The sequence below is a fragment of the Copadichromis virginalis genome, linkage group LG15 (genome assembly GCF_057382275.1).
Source record: "Copadichromis virginalis isolate Kocher_CV1m ecotype Utaka linkage group LG15, C_Virginalis_male_GT1.1, whole genome shotgun sequence".
In the NCBI taxonomy this organism is placed as follows: Eukaryota; Metazoa; Chordata; class Actinopteri; order Cichliformes; family Cichlidae; genus Copadichromis; species Copadichromis virginalis.
The window spans coordinates 13000695-13023318 of NC_140632.1; the positions used below are offsets into that span (position 1 = coordinate 13000695).

The following is a 22624-nucleotide window of genomic DNA, read 5'->3' on the forward strand; positions in this document are numbered from 1 at the left end:
TAATAACAGTATTTTTCTTTAAATTTTGTTTGTGAAATAGGAAATGAGTGCGATTTTATTGTATATAAAGCAAGAACAGAGTTTCAATTCTATTAAAAGTTCATATTTGGTGTGTTCACCTTTAGTCTTTAAAGTGGTCTGAACTCTCTTCACCATGTTTTCTTGTCATTTCTTTTTCCTTCTCCAGACTTTTGAAGGAAAAGCTCTTCTTTGGATGCTGGCTGCCTTTTGTTCTGTTAGTGTCAATAATGTTGAGGTCTGTGCTCTGGGGAGGCCAATGCATGACTGATAGTGATTCATTGTGTGTTTTCCTATCCAGCTATGCTTTTACTTTATTGGTAGTGTGTTTGGGATCATTGTCATCCTGAACAATGAAGCCATTGCCAATCAGATGCCTTCCAGGTAGTAGTGTATGGTGGATCAAAATCTGTTGGCACTTTTCTGCATTTATAATTCTGTGAGTCTTGATAAGATCTCCAACATCATTGGCTGAATTGAAGCGCCAACCATGATAGAGTCTCCACTGTGTTTTACAGATGGCTGTAGACACTTACTGTTGTACAGGTCTTGATTCTTGTGTAATTTGGTTTACCTCAGTCTTTTCTCCCCATGAAAAGCCACCCTTCCACTGAGATCATTTCTGATGAAATTTCCATCAACAGCAGGTGGCTTTGTTTTTGTTTGCCCCCTACACACATGAATTTCAGGTAGTCGTCATCTTGTCCAGTTTCATTGAACCAAAACACACAAAGATTTGGCTCTTTGTAAATTAGTTTGCACAGTCCTGTATACACAGCAGGAGCCTAAGCACAAATGTTAAGGGAACACTGCCCTCTTCTGGCAACATTGTAAATAGTAGCACTATGACCAGATGTAGGCATAAAACCTAAAGTTTTTCAGCTTGACAGAATCGTGAGGTTTATAGGACCTTTGTTAAGAAATCAAGGTACTTAATGCCTCCCCATTCTTGTGCTTATTATACATTTCCTGCCTGGATTTAAATCTTGATTGGACTGAACTCATCTTGGGTGAAACTCTAAAGTGCTAGACGACGACGACGACGACAACAACAACCCAATGTTGACATCCATCTTTTAACACCAATTGAGCTAAAATGCATTTGAAAACATGAGCTTCAGTGACCAGTATTCAACACTGCCCTATAATGGGGCCATGAGGATTTAAACTAAATAAAGTTTAAAACTGCATTTTTAACTCCAGCTTCTCTTATAGCTTAGAGGGGGAAAAAGTGAAATTTTAGAATCTTACAAGTAATGAAAAAAGGAAAGAAAGAAGAATCAAGCTTTTACAACCGTTTTATTACAATTTCTGCTTTTTATTATCATACAGCAAATACAAGGACTGCAATAACATTGTCCGATTTTAGTGTGGCTTAACTTGACTGAGACAGCTATAAGAATATGCACTCATGTTATCTTACACCTAGTATGCCACTCATAAGATGTGAGAATGGCAAAAGCCAGCTTTGATGTTAAAGTTGTCCATTATTGTGCGCTTTCAAAATTACTGGCAGTTGAGAACAGAGCAGAGATAAACAGTACTTGCCCGCTAGCTTCAGCTTTTCCACGTACAATATATGTACCAAAAAAAAAAAAAAAAATTTAAAGACAGTTTAAATGCCAGTTACCTTCTGAAGATTTGAACTGTCATAAGTCTGATTTAATGCAGGCAACTACCCTTTGATCCAAGTCTTAGTGGTTGCTGTGCATCAGCTTCTACTTTCTGGCCATCTGAAGACGCTCACTCACGTTCTCCCAGTTGACTACACTCCAGATAGCTTTCACATAGTCAGGTCGCACATTCTTGTATTGAAGGTAGTAAGCATGCTCCCATACATCAATACCAAGCAGGGGAATGAGACCTAAGCGCCAAAAAAAAAAAAAAAAGGAAAAAATTAATATAAATAGGCCATGTTGCAGTTAGAAGGTCAAGTCGCATTCATTCAATTTAGTTTTATTTATATAGCACCAAATCACAAAAAGTCCAACTGACCTGTTGTCCCCTGCAAAGGATCCTGGTTAGCACAGGCAGCAATGCGAAGTCTTCCACTGTCCTTGTCAAAGCCAAGCCACCCCCAGCCTGAGCCCTGCACAGCCACCGTAACAGCAGACATCTTCTCTTTCATCTTCTGAAAGGAGCCAAAGTCCCGTTTGATTGCCTCCATTAGCTCTCCTACAAAGTTGTCAAACAGATGTGTATGCTTCTGTGAAATGGCACAACACAAATGTCTTGGCTGGAGTGTTTTCAGTGAAAGAAACGTTGCATCATCCAAGTGATGATGCAACCATTCCCCCAACTGTCATGAAATTTGACCAGTGGCCATGAGTACTATTCAATTTCCATATTAACAAAACTGAGCTTTAAGCCAATTAGGAAATGGTGCAATTTTCAGTCATTATGCAACAATAAAAAACAAACAAACTCTGCAACCATATTAATCAACTTTAACACGTCATAAAATGAAGTTGCACATTCAATAAGAGTCATGTCTCAGAGAAGTGATCTGATTAAAGACAGACAAGATGATATGTTAACTGGCTATGAATAGTTTTAGTCTGGTCATATACAGTTTCATACCACTAGGGGGAAGGAAACCATAATCCTTGACAGACAAGCAAGTTACCAAGTTGCTCAGGCAACTCTGCTAGTTAACAGTTACATAAATACTCATGTATCTAACAGAGACATTTTGTGGTCTCCTGTTGGTTTTAAGTTCAATATCCACTCCCGAGTAGAAAAACAAACAAAATACAAAACCCTGTTTCAATTTTTGTAAATTTCTCTGTCTTACCTTGTGGTTCGCCTCCACCATTTGGAGAGAGATTTGTCCAGAAGATGGTGTGGTTAATGTGGCCGCCTCCATTAAACTTGAGAGCAGGCTGGAGAGCAACCTGTGTTGTCACGTCTCCTAAAAATGTAAGTCAAAAATACACAACATACAGCTTCTGTCAAACTCTTACACATTTATGTTTTGGGGAAAAATCTTTAAGGAAAAAAAAACTAATGTATCAGAATCTTAATTACAACTTCATATAGACAACTACTTTTAAAGTCTTCATTTTCAAATCGAGTTCAAGCGAAGTGAAATATCATGCGACTCTGCCCATACCCTTTGCAAGTGCCTCCTGATACTTCTCTTCTGTAACATTTAGGTTGTTGACATATGTAGCATGGTGCTTGCTGTGGTGCAGCTGCATGATCTCTGCACTGACGTAGGGCTCCAGGGCACCATAGTCGTATGTCAGGTCAGGGAGAGTATGCTTCTGCCTCGATGCAGCTACCTTGCTAATAGTGTGGCTGAGGCTGGCTGCACACCTGAAAACAAATAATGAATAAATACAGCATGAAATAAGGCATGACATCATGAAAATGTCATGACATCAGCAAGAAAACTGTTATTCAGTTATTTAGGGATACATTCCAACAGAAATTGAGATATACCAAACAGAACTACTTTTAAAACTTTAGTTTCCTAATCAACTAGTAATTTGCTAAGGAGCAATTGACAAGGCTGTGCAACTAAGCCGTACCAAATTACTTCCCTGCAGGGTATCAGAGGTAGGATTTTCAGTTAGTTTTAGCTTACTTAAGCAACTGACCTAAATGACTGTTGTTGATACTAGATTTGCGCAGGTCTTGAAGCACAGCCATCTACATATTAGTTCATTGAACATATGATACTGGCTCAATATTAAGACATTCGGTTCATAACTTCATGCACGAGTTCATAACAGCATGATTACGCGTTTAATAAACAAAAACCTGTATTTAGTGCGCCATAAGCTAACCTAGCTGAGCTGCCAGTTAGCATTTCGGTTAGCTAAGTGCTAGCTCTCAATAAGCAACTGTCACTGCTGCTAGCAGAAGTCAAGAGCCCCCATTCCGTATGCACTTTGAGCGCAGTACACGCACCAAATGCTCAACAATGTGACAACAATCTTACCTACGTATTTGTCCAGCTCTGCAAAGCATGTTCCTAATGCTGTTCAATAGACAGAATGAAGGAATACACACGCTGATTACAACTGCCCTTGAAATGTGCAATTTCAAGTTGACAGAGGAGGCGACCGTACCATTACATCTATGCTGTGGGGGTGTCCGGGAATTAGATAAACACAGAGTCAACGGCTACATGTGACAACGATACACATTATTAGAGACACTTGGCAGATGAGAGAGACTGTATTAAAAACGCATCCCGATACTCTGGAATAATAATAATAAAAAAGCTCCTTACCTTCTGTATTATTTTGCAACTCCTCCCTTTAGATATTTTTTATTCTAATCCGTTTAATTTATTGTAAATCTGTTCACTCTGTTTATTTATTGCAAAACAAAGCATATATTTAAAGGAGTAGTTCTTATTACTGTCTACAAGCATAATTAAAAAAATAAAAAAAATAACAGCAGAGAGTCACGTGAACGTTCCCCCGCAACAGTGGAGGCAATGGCGGAGATCGTCTATATTAAGACAAATGGCGCACTAAGAAGCAAACAACGCTTGCTTAAAAGGGAAAACCCTCAGGTTTGAATTCGGAACACATAATCACTTGTGGTGGACACTAAACTGAGAACAATTCTAGCATCCACCAGAAGTGTCAACTTCATGGAACAACAGGAAGTTATTTCTGCAACTGAAATAAAAAAGAAAATATGGCTTATTATCTCACAATTTCGAGTTATTTTTGATTAAGTCTACATTTCAAGATCCTAAAAAGAACCACTTCTTTCTTCAGTAGCCTAAACAAGTTTCGGTACAACTCACAGTCGATGATGCACCAAAGACTAATGTCAAGGTACACTAAGGCTTTCTCTACTCTAGATTTATTTAATGAATTAATTCAAATAATTAGGTTTATGAAGACTCATAATAATTAAAAATATTTCTTCAAACTACTCCTACCAATAGTACAAAAGGGAGAGCTTTGTGCTGTGTATATATTTAAATACATTTGTTAACATAAATACATTAGTTAATGACTTAAAAACATGCATTCATACAAACTAAGGCTAAAAATAATACAATAAAAATAGTAATGCGGGCATGAATTCATCAAAATCATATAAAAAATATCTACTGTTTACTGTTATTTGAGGGGTACATTTTTTGATCTTAAAATCGCTGCGGAGTGAGAGTTCTCGCTCTTTCCCTCCATCTGTGCTAGAACTCTGCAGTAAGGCAAGTGCGGCGCAGCGCCCAGCTACAGCCATTCTGTTTAGTCGACCGCGAGGAAGATGCTGTTGACCACGCCGAAGCGAGACGACTACAAATAACTTCCCCATAAATTTTAACCAAGTCGCAGGTTCTCGTTTCATAAAGAACCCCTGACGCCAAGAGGACCGAGAAACATCGAAAGAAACTGATCTGGTAAGTGCTTTTTTTGATGGCTGAAGGCCCGATATCTGCAACCCAGAACCCGCTAGTTTCAGGAAAAGGAGTGCTAGGGAGGGAGTCATTTCCTTCACCGCCATTTTGTGATAACAAGGAGCGGAAAATAGAGCCAAGACTTGTATGCTGCCAGGCTGGACATAGGGAAATAGTGAAGCTCGGTACTGCTGTTTCGTTACGTGTAGTTAGTTTGCTAACGGAAACAGCTAAACCTTATTAGCAGCCTGGTGTTAACCTTGGTTAGCATATTTTCCATTTCTCGCGGTCCGTTGCTGCTGCTGCTTGTCACACGAGCTAACACAAGGCTCGGCTGCGCTTATAAACTGCTATTATATTAACTTTGATTTAGTTTTGCGGGATAGTTAATGTGTTCCTCACACGCCATCAGGGTCATCTATTAGCTGAAAGGCACCGCTTTTGTACCGAGTTAGCAGAGTTGCTGTACATTGTACTGCGTGTTGATAGCCATCGCGTTAAAACATGATGCAGTCCTTCAAGCACACGAGCCCAAGCTGTAATTACTGCTGATCTCCTGTCGCCTTTTTACTTACAGCGTTCACAATGACCAACGAGGAGCCTCTACCCAAGAAAGTGAGTTTCTGTTCTTATTCTAATGTACCCCTTGTAATTTGTTATGTGTCACGACCCTGCCCACCACCCTCCAAATATTCTAATGGGTTTCTTTATGTAACCAGTGCTTGGGTTTTCGTTCACACAGGTTCGCTTTAGTGAATCGGACATGAAGACTCTGACCAGAGAAGAGTTGTGTGCAAGGTAGGTAACAGCTCTGCTATTGGTGATTAATAATGTGGTAGGGGGAATTTGGTGTTTTTGTTTTGGATGAGCAGCTAAAACATGCTCTGCCCATCACAGGTGGAAACAGCATGAAGCCTATGTCCAGGTCTTGGAGGCAAAATATGCGGAGCTATGTTGTAAGTACACCTGCTATAAGACATGGTTATGATTTAACCTTGTCAGCATCTCAACAATCACCATGTTTTTGCCTGGTGCTGCTGTCTGTGGCAGTCAGTGAAAGGAATTAATCTGATATGTTTTGCATTTCTGCACCGCTTTTATCGTCTCAGCCAATGACGTTCCAGGGCTGAAGGAGTCGGAGGAAAAGCTCAAGCAGCAGCAGCAGGAGTCCGCGCGGAGGGAAAACATCTTGGTCATGCGACTTGCCACCAAGGAGCAGGAAATGCAAGAGTGCACAGTATGTATTTATTCCTCTCATTTTGATTACGCTTGACATGACTGAATAGAATTCAGTTTCTATTTGTCCCACAGTTTGAGTTCTTATTTCTTATAGGAATATTGAGCCCTTCTAACATAACGTTTAAGTGATCTTTTTTTCATTAAGATTTCACGGATAAGAACATGGGTAACTTTGTGAATAAGTAATGATGTTACAGTTTGCTATTAAACAAGTCAAAACTGAGTAATTATTATCCTATATTCTAAATTTGATAATACAAGTTTTCAAAGTGCAAAATAATTTAACTTTTTTACTAAATTTCAATGAATTGAATAATTTGCAACACTCCAGCAGAGAGCGTTCCTTAGTAAACTGTCATGATCATGGAAAAGAGGCTAAAAGTAAATTATTTCAAGCCAAGGCATCCTTTGCTCTTGCCAGATTGACAGCTCAGTGGATCAAACAGCTGCTTTATGGTAGCACATGCCATTCTTAAAGTGCAGCTGAGGTGAGCTCAACGCACAGGCTTTAAACTTGGAAACCCTGCAGTCACATTGAAATGGAAAGCATGGGGACACAGTTTTGAACAGAAATGCCAGAATTTTAAGCTAAATGTGTTTGAGACACACACAAAAAAAACCCCCAACAAAAAATGGTTGATGTCTTCATAACTTTGGCAGGTGAGTTTTTTTTATTTTTTTGGGGGGTTTTTTTGGACCAGTCTGATCTCCCCGGGCCTGGAAAGGCAGCTGTCAAATAATTGGAAGTAATTGTTCACTTAGAGATTTTGTCTTGAAAACTTTGTAGATGGAAGGCAATATGCTTAAATTGTTTGAGTCCACATCAGAAGATTGCGATTTCCAATTTTATACATTTTGTTTATTTTTTAAGAGGGAAAAACACGGCTACTGGAGATCGGAGCCAAACTCAAGAATGTTCTCTTGAACCATGATAAAACACTTGTTTATCTGTTCCTGCCACTGACATGTGTTTGTTGTATCCTGCAGACGCAGATCCAGTACCTCAAGCAAGTCCAGCAGCCGAGCGTGGCCCAACTGCGGTCGTCCATGGTGGACCCGTCCATCAACTTGTTTTTCCTCAAAATGAAGGCTGAACTGGAACAGACTAAAGACAAACTGGAGCAGGCCCAAAATGAACTGAGTGCCTGGAAATTTACACCTGATAGGTAAAGACAATCAAAATAATCCCCCTCAAAAAACAAAACAAAACAGAAAAGTCAAGACTTCCTCACGCCCCCCACCCTCACTCTCACTGCAGACATGCAGGAACAATGGTGGGGGGGAAGGCTGACAAAGTGCTGTACTCACCACGAGATTCAGACTTTACAGAAAGCCAGTCACTCCCAAAAAAACCAAACAAACCCCAAACTGTTTTTGTACTCTTGCACTGTGCCAGCTACATATCACATAACCTAAAGAGAAAAGACAGTATGGTCAGGTGACACTTGTGTTTCAGCTCTCTCCCCTCGAGTTCCCCTCACCGTCCAAGGGCCTGAAGGAGTCCGGACTGTTCCTGAAGAGGTGGTCACTCGCTTCCCGACGTGGATATGGCCTCCCTGCCCCCGCCGCTCAAACCAGACAGTTCGCTTATTAAATAGGGGGGTTATGGTGGAGGTAATATGGAGGTTGAGTCAGGCAGGGAGGATCCCTAGCCTAAAACGGCAATTGAACATTTTAAAGACGATTCCCATACTTGGGTTAAAAAGACATTAACAGTGGAATAGACCACACAAAGACCTGCTGAGAAATGCAGAGACTGTTTGGACAGTCTAGATACATTCCAGTAATATGAGGAAAGTTTCTAGGATTTAAAAGTAAGACTTTGGGGGAAGAGCCACTAGAAATGACATTAAGACTGTGAGCGGAGCCAGATCCTCGGTCCATCAAGGACTATGGTTCAGGCATGAGGGTCCATTCGCCTGTGTCTTTGAGCATGGGCCTGCACACGGTAGAGTGTATTTACTTGTTTTATTTTGTGACTTGTTTATTTTTATTGGTATTTAATTTGATTTTGTTTCTCTGAAACAAGCACTTACTGCAGTGTGTGTGAGCTAAGAAGCATGATTGGCCTTCCCTGAATACTTGTGTAAAAATATTCACATGGGATTTAATGCCGAATTAAGCTTTGCTTAATTTCTCCTACCAAACACACTGCTGTAGGTGCACGAAGTCCTGTTTTCAATTTGTGACTAAAGATGTCTTCAAGAAGTCCTGTTATGAGTTTATGAGATTGTATTGATTGTATTTCTGTGTATTTTTGTGATTGACCAAACAATCTTTCCCTCAGCCATTTACACAAATAGATGATTATATTTTCCTTTCTCACCTGTGTAGCACAGCTCTTAGCACTGTTCACGCTGTGAATCCCTCATGGGGTCTGTTTTACTTTTTGTCTTTAAAAAAACAAAACAAATAACAACAACAATTTTTACTCTGCTCTCACACTAAATGATGACATCTGAACATCTTAAAACACATTTCCTCCTGCAGAGGCAGTAATGGTTATGAGTAAGAATGGAGGAGGGTTCCAGTAAATGATACTGATGTAAATACATAATCATATATTATAATTATAAATAACATTTGTTCTTGATCAGGGTTGTGAGGTACTTTGAAGCTACCATCATCACTTTGCTTACTTTAATATTATGTTACTATTTTAGTGTCTTCTGACTATATAACGTCTTTATTTATAGACCAAATGCATGGTGGGAAAAATGGTTTAAAGCATTACATGAAGTCAGTTATCTTTGGCTTCTTGATTAAGACCTTTTTAAAAGAACAACCACAATACCTACTAATGTAAAATGGTGTGCTGGACTGTTGCCCTGTTTCTTGACCTTTTGTAATGTTGAGAAAGCAGCACCTGAAGCTATTTGAGTTTACTGTTGAAGCACTTACTTTCTGTGTATTTCAAGTGGTTACAGAAAACCTGTGCCTGGTTTTGCAGTGCACATTTGCTTTTTGCTACTCATAGCTAAAGGTTGGTATTTAAAATGTCCTGGGTCACCCTAATATCACACTGCTATGTTACATTTTTTTCATTGTGCTTGTTCCTCACACCCAGTGATGTAGCAAGATTATTTAAAATTGAAAGTTTGCTAGTGACCGAATCGATACCAAAATGCCCACCTTTCTTCAACATACAGTTAAAGTGTAACACTGTTTTTGAGTTTCAGGAAAGTGGGGACCATTTTCAATACACATCATTCAACTTTTAATTTCACTTGCAGAAAAAAGTGTTTTTTCCATGGATTTTGATATGTGTTTGTACAGGACAGATTTGTGTCAGTGGGTTCCTGATGTTGTTTTGAAGTCTGAAAGATTTAATGACATTTGTGTTTTGGTTAGATCAATTTACGGACAACCAGGTTGAAGAGTTTCTTTTGACCCTTGGCAAATCGCAAAGTGGGTCAGATCAATGGGACCTCTTTGCCTGTTGTTTGTCTCCTGGTTCACCGTGTGATGTGAGACTTGTTTCCCTTACAGCCAAACAGGGAAGAAACTGATGGCCAAGTGTCGAATGCTGATTCAGGAAAACCAGGAGCTGGGTCGGCAGCTGTCCCAGGGACGCATTGCCCAATTAGAGGCTGAGTTGGCCCTCCAGAAGAAGTACAGCGAGGAGCTTAAGAGCAGCCAAGACGGTGAGAACATTGCATCTATACCCTACAGCCTGGCCAACTGTGACCGTATCTCATATTTGCGCCATTAATCCTGTGACATTTGTGTTCATTTCTGACTTTGTTCTTTGTCTGTTCCTGAATTGTCGATCCCAGAGTTGAATGACTTTATCATCCAGCTAGATGAGGAGGTGGAAGGCATGCAGAGCACCATCCTCGTCCTGCAGCAGCAGCTGAAAGAGACCCGTCAGCAGCTCTCCCAGTCTCAGGGGTCCTCAGCTGGAGCAGGACCCAGTAGGACTTCACCCACTGCCTCCAGCTCATGTGCGGAACAATCCGCTCAGCCCGGGCAGGCCGGCGCACCCTCTGAAACAATGGGCAAAGACTACGGAAGGGTCTTCAATGGTCCAAGCAATGGCAGCTCATCCCAGAGGAGCGAGACCACTACACCCAGCCTGTACCGAGAGGTCAGCAGCACAGAGGAAGACTTTCCCATGTCCCCCATGGTTTCAAGCCCTGGCGAAGCTGAGACCAAACTCTCCAACCACTCAGAGGAAGTGACAGGGAGTCAGACTGCTGCTGGCAGAGTTGGAGGACCTGTGGGTTTCGGTAGCCAGCTGAGTGCGGGGTACGAGAGCGTGGACTCTCCGACAGGCAGCGAGACATCATTGACTCAGCACTCGAATGACACAGACTCCACCACCGACCCCCATGAGGACAAGGCTGCCCTGGTGACCAAGGGCAGCAGGACTGCTGGGTCACGGCACGCTCAGAACGGCCTGGACACCGGGACAAGCGATGGTGCAGTTTTGTAGTGTACTTTGACATGTATTATCTGTTTGTTTGTTTTTCTTTCTTTTTTTTATACCGTATACAGACATAGCAACAAATGCATAGTCTTTAACACAGCACTGCTGTCCAAGATGTTTTGTTTTCACTCTTCTCTCCCTGCCCATCGTGATGCCTCTGTCACATTTGTGTTGCTACACGGGGATATAACAGGAATGGTTTAATGTTAGATTTAAATTGCGTGGATGTTTGATTCTGATGTTTATTTGAGCACGTCTAGGCTGTTCTTCTTTTAGCTCTTGACACTGAAATCAGGCATCTGGTGTAAGTCATTGTCAAAAGTCAGTAAAATCACTGAATTACAGTAGCTTCGCTATATTCAAGGTCATTTTTAGATGTTGACCTGTGTTTTCTTTCTTTTTTTTTTCTTTTTTTTTTTAGTGCAATTTTAATTTTTCATTGGCAAAAAAGACCCATTCGGTTAAAAAAAAAAAATTTCTGTTGAAATGTGAGTAGTTCATATGCGATGTTCATATTATTCTGACTTCAGTCCTTTTCATGTACTGACCAAATACCAATAAAGATTTTTAATACTATGGTGTGAAACCTATTATTAACTAAATTAAATGTGGAAACTCATTATTTCATGTAGCCTTATAATCGGATGAGTCAGAGGAGACATAAACATGTAAAAGGACTTGTGTAATTTATCTTACAACCTGTGACAAAGCAGCATTTTCCCATGACTTGTCTTATTACCACAAAACAAAGGTTTTTGAGCTTGAAAAAATTTAAGCAGCTCTTTTTAAAAATGTTTAAGAACCAATAAAACTCATTATGTGCCTTATGAAAATAAGATTAAAAACTCTGTTATACAATGTAAATGTCAGGCATCAATTGGTTAAAATTGGGTCATGCTAAGAAGTAGAAAAAGGTAAAACATGGGGTGTTAAAGTGCTTATAAATTTAAGTGCAAGCTTAACATGGCAATAATCCAATGGACTGTAAATATAAATAAAATATTAAATAGACTCCACAAAACATCCAAGGTGGATAAAGGTATTTTTTATGAATAAACATTTATCCTCCCAACCATATGGTGGCGCTGTGGCTCCCCGCCCCCTTCTCAGTTACATTTGTAGAAAAACAGACGTCCACGCACTGTCAACATCGCAGAGCGAGTGTGCAGACAGGAACCAGCACTCTGAGCGAGGACTCCAGCTTCAAACACCTGCTTGTCAACATGAGCACCGACAGTGTCGTCATCGTTTCTGCCGCCCGGACGCCGATTGGTAAAGCCTAAACCACAATAAGTAAAAATATTCATTAAGCGGAGCTCGCCCAACGTTCCTGTAATGCGGCTTACTGATGCAGACAGATAGCTGTACTGATTTCTGTTGTTAATACGTTTTTCGTTGCTAGCTTGTTTTGTGTATAGCATACTGCGTATATCCTGTACTAGTTATATTAGCACTAGCAGCTTTTGCTTGACATTTTTTTAATTTCCTTAATTGGATCGTGTCCTTCAGTTCACGCCAAGTCATGCAGACCTGCTATTGGCTCGCTCTTATGTCTAGTGTTTTGCTGTCACTGATTGGTTCACTGGTCATAGTGCCACGGAGCACGAGACTGCTACCATTGGCTACCTACAACGTGCACGCTGTGTGGAGCAAGATGGGCGTGATTTCTTACCAGGATGTGATTATTTTTAAATTTGGCATTAAATTCAGTCATTTACCAAATTTTACTATGTGTATTATTTTATTCTCTGCAGATATAAACTAAATAAAAAGTCTTGATTTTGCAACTCTAACTTTGATATAGAATTGAATTGGAATTAATAACTGGTCGTTTTTTCATCTGCATTGTCTTGATCTGGTTTTAAGCGTTTAAATTAAATATGTTTTGACTTTTGGAAAGCTGGCTGGACTTTTCAGGGGCTGAAATTGTCAGATTGTCTGAAAACATTCCTATATTCTATTTTGAATAGACTTAAATATACCTTACTGGCCTAAAACTGTTACCAGAATGACTCACCGTGTAAATAAAAACATTTTGGAGTTCTTTACTTCTTCGTAAAACGAACTTTCCATTTTTATGAAGGGTCCTTGAACGGTGCTTTGTCTACGGTGCCTCTACATGACCTGTGTTCAGCAGTGATCAAGGATGTCCTGAAGCGGGCTGGGGTGAAACCAGATGAGGTTTCTGAGGTTATCATGGGACATGTCCTAACAGCAGGTAGAAACTGTTGAACAAACTAAGATAAAAGGAAGGCAGATTTGGGAATATCTACTGAACATCAAAGATTTGACATGTTTGGCAATACTTCCAGCCAGTCATGAGCCTTCTATAATTACATTTTTGCTTCTCTCTCTTTGAGGTCATGGGCAGAATCCAACACGTAAAGCCAGTGTTGGAGCAGGTATCCCCTACCCTGTCCCGGCCTGGAGCTGCCAGATGGTGTGTGGCTCTGGGCTAAAGGCTGTGTGCCTGGGAGCTCAGTCCATCCTGACTGGAGAGTCCACTGTGGTGGTGGCAGGAGGCATGGAGAGTATGAGCAGGGTAGGTAATGAAAATGTATACTTGTACAGTATGACAAATTGTTCAATTTGAACTTGTGATATCTACTTGACTGGTATATACCGCTTTTTTACTCAAAGCACTTTTCTAAAATGAAGCTGAATGTACTCCCATGTTATAGGTTGATTATTTGTGCTAAAAGCAGTTGAGTAGGTGTACCTAACAAAGTGGCCAGTCAAGCTTACCAATTCACTATTTCACCTGTGAACCTGTGTAAACAGGTAGAATCTCAGCATAAGAAACAATCTGCTTGTTTTCTTCTTTGTATACTCAGGCTCCTCATACAGTGCATATGAGAGCAGGAGTGAAGATGGGCGATGCCTCCCTGCAGGATTCCATGGTGGCAGACGGCCTGACGGACATCTTCCACTGCTACCACATGGGAATCACGGGTTAGGATGTGGATCTGTTTTCACACAGCAGCCGGTGGTTGTATGCTGCATTGTATCACTCATTACTTCTTGTTTGATTCTTCTTTTATCAGCTGAGAATGTTGCAAAGCAGTGGGGTGTCAGTCGGGAGGAACAGGACAGGTTTGCTGTCAAGTCTCAGAGCAGAACAGAAGCTGCACAGAAGGCGAGGTACTTTGATCAGGAGATTGTCCCCATCATGGTGCCATCCAGAAAAGGTAGGTTTCTAATCCACAGTTCTATACGATAGTTATGATGATGCATAAAGTGCAAACATGTTTCTCTGACCTTCAGGTCCAGTGGAGGTGAAGGTTGATGAGTTTCCTCGGCATGGTAGCAACATGGACAGCATGTCAAAACTCAAACCCTGCTTCGTCAAGGACAGCAGCGGCACTGTCACCGCAGGAAATGCTTCAGGTTCCAGGGTTATTCGTGAACCACCACTTACACTGAGATATCTGCCAGCAGGTTGGAGCAGAATTACACTGATATTTTGAAACCTGCTTTTATCTCTTCATAGGTATAAATGATGGAGCAGCAGCAACTGTCCTGATGAGCCAATCAGAGGCTGCGCGGCGTGGCATAAAACCAATGGCCAGAATTGTATCCTGGGCTCAAGCTGGTCTCGACCCTTCTATCATGGGAACGGGACCAATACCAGCCATTAGGAAAGCGGTGAGAATTTTACAGCGATTAAAATATGATAATAGGAATTTTATTTATATATCTTTTACTACTTACAACTTTCATTTCCTCCCAGGTTGAGAAAGCAGGCTGGCAGCTGGACCAGGTCGACTTATTTGAGATCAATGAAGCATTTGCTGCACAGTCAGTTGCTGTGGTCAAAGAGCTTGGCCTGAATGAAGAAAAGGTGATTCTTAACAGTATTACTGTTTTTTGTATGTTTTGGGGGGGGTTTTTGTATGTTTTTTGTAAGAAAAGACCATATGAATTGGAAATTGATTTTGACTCAAGCCTGCTGTGATCCCTCAAAAAAGTTTCTGCAGTGGTTTCAGCTCATGGCAAGAAAAGATATATTAATCATCCATGGGATCGGTATGCTGCGCTACGGATACAAACACATAATTATACAAAAAACATTAAAAAGTAAGTTTACTTACTTTTTAAAGTTTTTAATGGTATACTGTAATTGTGCAATAGCTGCAATTACAGTATACCATCTTTCATCTGGTTAGAATCAGCCTTAAAGAGTAAGTGATGTTAATCATCCCTGTCCCTTTCTCTTCAGGTAAATGTGAGCGGTGGTGCCATTTCTCTGGGCCATCCTATTGGCATGTCTGGCTGCAGAGTGCTGGTGACCTTGCTGCATGCTCTCCAGAGGACCGGAGGGCGTAAGGGAATCGCATCTCTCTGCATTGGTGGAGGAATGGGTATCGCCATGTGTGTAGAAAGAGTCTGAGACATGTACCTCTGTGCTGTTTAATATATTGCACTTGATCTCATCTTATTTTTTTTAATGGCTACTGAAAATCATTGTTTATACAACAGGGTTAATACGCAATAGAAAGTTTACTTATCATCTTTACATCACAACACTTGAGGCAAAACTGAGTGTGTGCTGTAATTTTCACTGTGATCTTCATTTTAAACTCAACTGTCCTCAGGTTTTAGCTTTTGAATTTTGTGAATTAATGATAGAAGTCTTGTCAGTACAAATATGTAACTCTAGCATATACTGATGGCTAATGTGTAATACCAGTAGCAGCTTAAATATAACAATGCTGGTAATATGACAGAGCCCATATTACATTCAATAGTTGTCAAGCAGACAACTAATACTGTTCCATTTAAAAACCAGCTGCTATCAGTTACTTATACAGGCAAATAAGGTTTAACACTAACTCTGTAAAAGATAGTTTTTAGTACCAAGTATGGACAAACATGTTACTGTCTCTGAAGAATAATTTATTCCTAATCTTATAGGATTTTAAATACGCTTGCTCTAAAAACCTGAACATTCCAGTATCTTCCCATGTGGAATTAAAGGGACCTTCTCAAATTGCGTAGGCATTAGCCTTCAAACAGAAAAGTGCCATAAGTATGCTTGCCTTCTTAAACCTCATGCTTCCTGTACTTGGGCATGTCTGCAGATATTTTTCCTGTAATCTGAGAAATTAAAGATTTATAAACTTGAATGTGTTTGAAAGTTATTATGAAGGGACTACTCCAGCACTCATTTACAACCATCTGAGCTTTATTAAGTGTCCAAAAAAAAAAGAAAAAAAAAAGCAATCGCTTACAGTTCTTCTAGAAGACAGAGCTCCAAGGCAGAGGGAGTGGGAGAACAGTAAACAGGCAACGTGCACAGCCTACACTAGAGCAACAGCCACGGAGAGCTTCTCGAGTATAAATACAGAAGTTGAATCTATTGGGACCAATTTGGAGCCTCTTAACCCTGCAGTGATCCAGACTCCACAGCTTCCTGGTACGAATGCCCGCCCTCCTTCGGCTCTGGGAACAGTTTGATAAGGTCATCGATGCGGAGGATTGTGATGGCAGCTTCAGTGGCAAACTTGAGGCTCTTTGTCTTAACCATCGTGGGTTCGTACACACCGGCCTGACGGTTATCTCTGGGTTTGCCATTCACCAAGTCCAGACCAATCCTAAAGGACAAGGAATCCAAAATATGCAAATTCACTTAGCGTCCAAGACAGATTAACTTCAAAATAAAATCTTACTTTCATACAGTTCTGTCTAAAAAAAAATATATAATTAAAAAATCTGGCATATTTAAACAGTTTAAAGACAAAATAGGAAAATCTAACAGCAGATTAACTTTAGGATCAAAACTGACTGAGAAGGAACCAGAGACAAACCACTGACAGTGTAATTACATGTTAGTAGTGTGCTCGTTTAAGGACTAACTGAATGGAAATGCCTAATAAACAAACTTGCAGCTGAGGTAAGACTCACCACTTGAGATTCTTGCGTTCAGGGTTAACCTGAGCCTCATTGTGGAAGGCCCGCAGCTTGGCCACCAGGTCAGTTGAGTCCTGTGCTGCGTTCACAGCCAGCGTCTTGGGGATGACGAGGAGAGATCGAGCAAACTCTGCAATAGCCAGCTGCTCTCTGGAACCCTAAAGAGATTGAAGCAAATTGATGAGCACAATTTACTTTAATTAAAAAAAATAAATAAAAAGCATCAACCGCAGATTCCCAGCAGCTGCTAGCTCACCATGCTGGTAGCATAGTTCTCCAGATAAATTGACAGGGCTGCCTCCACAGCACCTCCTCCGGGCACTACAGACTTTGACTCCAGCACCCTCTTGACCACACAGAGAGCGTCATGCAGTGAACGTTCCATCTCGTCACACATGAAGTCATTAGCTCCACGCAAAATGATGGAGGCTGATGTGCGTGCTTTGGTACTGAGGGGAAAGAAAGTCAGGAAATATAGTGATCAGAATGAGAATCAACTCTAGGTGTAGAAACAAAAAAAGGACTTTAAAATCAAATACAAAATTATCAAATCCAAAACTAGAACTTGATCCCCCTGCAACAAACTTTGTTTTTAGAGACAAGAAGACGAGCCAAACCCGTCCTTTAGGTCTGTAAACTTTCCCTGGGTATTCAAGGAAATTCAAGGAAAATGTAGTCCTCACTGAATCCTCACATTTCATGTTAATGTAACATGAAGTAGGTTACAAAATCTTGCATAAGGCATCTGACATCAGTTACAGACTCATTCTGGAAGTCACTATCTCTGAAATAACTTCTGAGGCTCTCAACTCATCTCTTAGCCATATTTCTTGGCATTTGACTGATATATTTTTTTTTGTTTGTTTGTTTTTTGGTCCACGTCCACCATATGCTGTGCTATGAATGCAATCAATTTCTTTCCAGTTGTCATACAATGGTTTACAAACCTACAGCAACTCATTCAAGTTAAACTGGGCCAACACGCAGTATCAGAATAAACAGAGAAACCCAATACCCTAGCAGTATTGAGGCTCTAAACCAATTAATGCTAAACTTGAAAATATATGGCTCATTCAAACTGACCATGCCATTCAATTACTTCCAATTTTTATCAGAAAAATGTGAGCCTATTCCAAATGGCTTTGTATTATTCATAATCACTCAAAAACAATGCATGCAAACACATAGTTGTCTCATCTGTAAACATCACACAGTCCTGACTTTTTCAAAGCTAACTGCCGGGATAAAAAAAACAAAAACGAAAAACTGGAAGCTGCCAGTGCTGCTCCTCAGCCTCCCAGCAAAATCTAAGCTATTTTTAGAAAAGTCACTGAGACAAACTCAGATTTTGAGTAGATACACCAATGGAATCAATTTCAAAATCCTGCATTACTGTTTTACTCAAATTACTGCATTTACTAATTTGGGTGACTATGCCACGCACCTGGCAGGGTGACGACAATACGACATCAGCCTTTAATTAACAAAAACAAAAAAAAAGGAGGGGTCTTATGTGGACAATTATTGTACAAGGGAAAACCCTCAACTTTTGCCAAAGCTGTAGAAGAAGTGCACTTAATTAAATCCTTTATACTCATGCAACTGCAACTCACCACTACTCAAGCAGCTGCTAGTTCTTATTTCTTACTTTTTGACAAGGATGAGCTCGTCATCACAGACGCGCTCCTGCACAACCTCCTCAGCTTGGCCAAGCATAGTGGCCTCAAACGTCTCCTCTCCTTCCAGATTGGTCAGAGAAGGGCAGATGGTGGCTATGAATGGACAAACACACACACAAGGTCAAACATGAATATTTGCTGGTGGAAACTCTAAATTTAAGTGTGTGACAGACGCATCTAAATGCATACGTGAATATTAAAAGCAGTAAATGCCAATCGACACAAACTGCAGCTTACTTCTTTCTTACCTCCTGTTGCCTTTGCGATGCGTTTGAGGTCCCTCTTCAAAACTCGTCTAACAGCCATGGCTCCTACATCCACAAAATACTTCAAACACATGTCATCAATGCCACCAGTCGTCAGTATAACATTTGCGCCTGATGCCAAAATCTTCTGGATCCTCTCCTTGGTAATATCAGATTCCCTGCAACCAACCAAAAATACATATTTAGTTTTACCTCCACATTTCCTTTGTTTTGAGCTTTGTTATCAGTTTCACAATAAGCTGCAACACTTTAAACAGTATATTTATAAAGGCATGCTATGCACAAAGTGTCCAGCCAACATTAGTAGTCATGCATCTCAGGGAAGAGCTGCTGCCTTCACATGTGGCTGCTTATGATATCTCCCACGCGTATCACTGTGTCAGCTAATGATGAAGCAACACAGTAAATTTAATGGGATGATTCTTAAAAATGTGTCTGTTTAAAGAAAAAGAAAAAAAAATGTTCAAAAATCACCTTTGTCTGATCTGGTCGAGCTTCTCTGGGTCATTAATAATAACTTGCACACCCATCTTCATTTTGGTCTTCTGCAGGCTGAAGTCCAGGCAAGCGATCTTGGCATTAACGACACGCTTCACCATGCCTGTGACACAATATATCATTTTAAAAATCCAAAGGACAATAAAAATTAATTATAAAAACAGTTACAAAACTGTTTGAAGGGAAAAACGGTCCCTGAACTATTCTACTGTCAGGCCAAAAGAGGCTTTGCCACAGTTCACAAACTGCTGTGACTACCTTTCTCTTAGCCATGGTTACTGTCTCCCACGCGTATCACTGCATACACCATCAGGAAAGACATAGCAGCAAATTTAAATGGGAGTCTAATCAAAAGAAATCACCAACATCCTCACTTTTTACACTTAAAATCCATGAATTTCAGGCTTTGTGACAGACTTACCTTGTGAACCGACTGTGCAGTTCACTGCATACCCGTTGACCAAGAAACTCTCCTTCTGACTGCGGCCATGGGCTTTCAGCACATTAACTGAGTTGATAGGATATTTAGCTACCCCCTTGCTGTCCACAAACTTCACAGCCATGGCAGCATCCACCACCATGTTAGCAAAGAAGTCTGCATCACTGAAGGCTTGGGTCAAGGCAATTACTTTAGAGAGTGAGAAAAGCTTTCTGCACATGCAAAATATAAACACTGGTAAATTTTGCTGATTTCCTGCAAACAAAAAGGATACACGCCGATGATTTTGGAAGACATGGAGGTCTTAGCGGCGTTGATTAAGCATTCTCTTCCCAGGTCGTCTGTTCCAATAGTGAGATTCTCATTAATGTAGCGGACTGCTTCTCTAAAAGATAACGACAAGTTTGAGCATCACAAAACTGCAACAGATCCTAAATGATCTTATTTGGATGATTTTACATTTAACATCATCTCACTTGCAAGCCAGACGGTATCCACTGATGACTGATGTGGGATGAATCTTCTGCTTCACCAGCTCATCGGCACTCTTGAGCAACTCTGCAGCAAGAATTACCTGAGAAAAAGCAACGCAAACAATGCGAGCTAAAATATGGGAACAAGCTTAATTTTCTATCAACAATAAAACTCAAAAGATACGGATCATGCACTGTACCATCATTTCTTTAAGAGTGGCAGAAATGAGGCTGCTCGACCCTTTCAGATCATGATGGACAGTTTCTCTTTCCTGTTAGCATAGCCACACACCCGTAATAAGAAGCAGGTGCATAGTACTAAAACAGGATGCTGCAATTCAGTTTCTGAAGCTCTGTATTATGTAAAATCCAACAAATTAGCTGCTAAAACATTCACAAACACCAGTGGAGCTAGTGGTAGCTACTCACCACAGATGTTGTCCCATCGCCGACCTCCTTGTCCTGCAGATCAGCCAGTTCACACAGGACCTTTGCAGCTGGGTGCTCCACTTCCAGCAGCTTCAGGATGGTTGCTCCATCATTGGTGATGGTCACGTCCTGTCGAAACAACCACAAAACACGACTGATAAGCAACTATGGCTTTTACGTGGTTATTATAGTTTCTGCCTCGTGATCTAAACCTATGCACTGGTTAATGTGGGAACAGCAATTTGAGTATATATTCTCCAGGCCATGAAAGGCTTTCAATATGTAAAGTCTAAACATCAATTATTAAAGCACTGGGTAGCAAGTGTAAAGCTCCTGAGACTGGTGTAATATGTTCAGTTTTATTGGTTTTTGTAAGAAGTCTGGCTGTTGCATTTTGCACAATCTGAAGTTGATTTAATACTTTCTAAGCAACACCTGTTGGAAGTCCAACAAGATAGTATAACGAAGAAGAAACAGCAGCATGAATGATAGTTTAAGTGTCAATAAAACTCGTGCATGTATTCCATCTTGTTTCTGGAGACGTTCATTCCTCTTTTCTCCAGTGAACACAAACGTGATACTGACCCCGATATCGTCCACCAACATCTTGTCGAGGCCAACGGGTCCGAGCGAGCTCTTGACGATGTTGGCAATGGATGCAGCGGCCATAACTGCAGAAGCAAAAAGGAAACTGTAACTAGCGAGCGTGAAGCAAAAAGTTCAATGCATCTAAAGATACTAGGCACATCCTTTGACCTTTCGGACCTCAGTCAGAGGGATATGCTGTCATTTCATTCAGAGAGGCGCACATTCAGCTCGCCACACCTTCAGACCATGACAGAGTTTTTCTATCCCATTAGCATAACCCTCCATTCATTGTAGTACGAGTGGACGGTACTAAAATGGGATTAGACAATTGCAACACGTGCTGCAGTTGAGAAAGAATAGATTTGCAGTGTTGTAGTATAATGATAATACTACTAATAATATTAGTAATAGACAGGAAGCACAATCTCTAAGTTAACATTAGCTAGCATTAGCGTGATCCACACGTGTGTTGCATAAAACCGTTCTCTTGCCCGTTATAATAAACACATAGCAGAAACGCTAATTTTATCTGACCTACAAAGTCAAGCAGCGCATAAACTCACCATTTTGAGTGCGAACAGATTGGCCAGTTGTCCTCTGGCCGAGCACATTTAACGGACCATCTAATAGCGACATTTTTGGACCACCGCACAACCAAGAAGAAAGGAAGCGGCGCAGTGCACTATGGGTAAACCGGTACTGGAAAGAAGGTTCGAGAAGAAAATATCTTAAAAATCTCGATCTTTTCAGTATGAGAGCTTTTAATTGTGTGGTAGAACTCGCTATTAAATGTTTTACATTTTTTTCACGTGATGTCGTTCCCTTTTTAAATTACAAATCAACGTTTTTGTTGAGTCATTTCTTATAAACGTCATTTCCCAGCATGCCCTAAAATAGCCGCGCCGCGCCCTAGTTCTTCTTCTTGGTTTTTCCGAAGCTCTAAAGCTGTTTGTGCGCACGCTACGGTTGATACTGTTGTTATGCGGATGAATATCCTATTTCTTTTTCGTTTGTTTCATGCGGTATTTTCTTTATTTTTGTATTGAAAGATGAATATTTGTTTGTATTTATTTTTGGTCAGTACATCAACAGAAAGTCCAAACTATTTGAATTAATTTTATATTTGCTTTCACTCACAAATTCCATATACTCAACAATTTCATAATATGCTTAGCGACGAGACAAATTAGTTGCTTGGAAATAATATATTAGAGATGATATTTCCATTTCAAGCACATTTATTTTCGAATGAATTAAATATTTTTATTTACAAAGTCATGATGAAACG

The 22624-nt window shown here is 40.4% G+C and overlaps 4 protein-coding genes and 1 non-coding gene across 5 annotated transcripts; 2 read left to right on the forward strand and 3 right to left on the reverse strand.

Moving 5' to 3' along the window:
- Positions 1 to 1298: 1298 nt before the first annotated feature.
- Positions 1299 to 4112, reverse strand: sod2 (superoxide dismutase 2, mitochondrial). Its single transcript, XM_085432000.1, has 5 exons — positions 3965 to 4112; positions 3131 to 3336; positions 2813 to 2929; positions 2014 to 2193; positions 1299 to 1882 (listed from the first exon to the last, which is right to left on the reverse strand). The coding sequence occupies exons 1-5, from the start codon at positions 3991 to 3993 to the stop codon at positions 1737 to 1739; spliced, it is 678 nt and encodes a 225-aa protein (XP_085288126.1). The 5' UTR covers positions 3994 to 4112; the 3' UTR covers positions 1299 to 1736.
- A 1074-nt stretch (positions 4113 to 5186) lies between these two features.
- On the forward strand, positions 5187 to 11630 carry wtap (WT1 associated protein). Its single transcript, XM_085431998.1, has 8 exons — positions 5187 to 5389; positions 5964 to 6001; positions 6129 to 6184; positions 6284 to 6342; positions 6496 to 6623; positions 7613 to 7791; positions 10115 to 10269; positions 10402 to 11630. The coding sequence occupies exons 2-8, from the start codon at positions 5972 to 5974 to the stop codon at positions 11058 to 11060; spliced, it is 1266 nt and encodes a 421-aa protein (XP_085288124.1). The 5' UTR covers positions 5187 to 5389; positions 5964 to 5971; the 3' UTR covers positions 11061 to 11630.
- A 544-nt stretch (positions 11631 to 12174) lies between these two features.
- acat2 (acetyl-CoA acetyltransferase 2) lies at positions 12175 to 16180 on the forward strand. Its single transcript, XM_085431999.1, has 9 exons — positions 12175 to 12326; positions 13138 to 13272; positions 13415 to 13596; positions 13889 to 14006; positions 14099 to 14242; positions 14319 to 14441; positions 14545 to 14699; positions 14785 to 14895; positions 15274 to 16180. Exons 1-9 carry the CDS (start codon positions 12278 to 12280, stop codon positions 15442 to 15444), a joined length of 1188 nt encoding a protein of 395 aa, XP_085288125.1. The 5' UTR covers positions 12175 to 12277; the 3' UTR covers positions 15445 to 16180.
- Positions 16181 to 16218: 38 nt separating this feature from the next.
- tcp1 (t-complex 1) lies at positions 16219 to 22251 on the reverse strand. The gene is made up of 12 exons (XM_085431997.1): positions 21900 to 22251; positions 21334 to 21419; positions 20749 to 20877; positions 20323 to 20420; positions 20121 to 20231; positions 19829 to 20010; positions 19384 to 19510; positions 18892 to 19067; positions 18613 to 18736; positions 17221 to 17413; positions 16959 to 17122; positions 16219 to 16648 (listed from the first exon to the last, which is right to left on the reverse strand). The coding sequence occupies exons 1-12, from the start codon at positions 21970 to 21972 to the stop codon at positions 16435 to 16437; spliced, it is 1677 nt and encodes a 558-aa protein (XP_085288123.1). The 5' UTR covers positions 21973 to 22251; the 3' UTR covers positions 16219 to 16434.
- On the reverse strand, positions 21521 to 21658 carry LOC146692060 (small nucleolar RNA SNORA29). Its single transcript, XR_014915424.1, has one exon. It is a non-coding gene; the product is annotated as a small nucleolar RNA SNORA29 (small nucleolar RNA).
- Positions 22252 to 22624: the final 373 nt, after the last annotated feature.

What these genes read in the sequence shown, in the direction of transcription:
- wtap (XM_085431998.1), top strand. Translation starts at nt 5,972, where the DNA reads ATGACCAACGAGGAGCCTCTACCCAAGAAA. An exon ending in AGGAGCCTCTACCCAAGAAA is followed by an intron (nt 6,002 to 6,128) that starts GTGAGTTTCTGT and finishes TCGTTCACACAG; the next exon opens with GTTCGCTTTAGTGAATCGGA. An exon ending in TGGAAATTTACACCTGATAG is followed by an intron (nt 7,792 to 10,114) that starts GTAAAGACAATC and finishes TTTCCCTTACAG; the next exon opens with CCAAACAGGGAAGAAACTGA.
- acat2 (XM_085431999.1), top strand. Translation starts at nt 12,278, where the DNA reads ATGAGCACCGACAGTGTCGTCATCGTTTCTGCCGCCCGGACGCCGATT. An exon ending in GGGACATGTCCTAACAGCAG is followed by an intron (nt 13,273 to 13,414) that starts GTAGAAACTGTT and finishes TCTCTCTTTGAG; the next exon opens with GTCATGGGCAGAATCCAACA. An exon ending in CACCGCAGGAAATGCTTCAG is followed by an intron (nt 14,442 to 14,544) that starts GTTCCAGGGTTA and finishes ATCTCTTCATAG; the next exon opens with GTATAAATGATGGAGCAGCA.
- tcp1 (XM_085431997.1), bottom strand. Translation starts at nt 21,972, where the DNA reads ATGTCGCTATTAGATGGTCCGTTAAATGTGCTCGGCCAGAGGACAACT. An exon ending in ATCTGTTCGCACTCAAAATG is followed by an intron (nt 21,420 to 21,899) that starts GTGAGTTTATGC and finishes TTGCTTCTGCAG; the next exon opens with TTATGGCCGCTGCATCCATT. An exon ending in GAACGCAAGAATCTCAAGTG is followed by an intron (nt 16,649 to 16,958) that starts GTGAGTCTTACC and finishes CTTGTCCTTTAG; the next exon opens with GATTGGTCTGGACTTGGTGA.
- sod2 (XM_085432000.1), bottom strand. Translation starts at nt 3,993, where the DNA reads ATGCTTTGCAGAGCTGGACAAATACGTAG. An exon ending in TGGTGGAGGCGAACCACAAG is followed by an intron (nt 2,194 to 2,812) that starts GTAAGACAGAGA and finishes ACAACTTTGTAG; the next exon opens with GAGAGCTAATGGAGGCAATC. An exon ending in TCCTTTGCAGGGGACAACAG is followed by an intron (nt 1,883 to 2,013) that starts GTCAGTTGGACT and finishes TTTGGCGCTTAG; the next exon opens with GTCTCATTCCCCTGCTTGGT.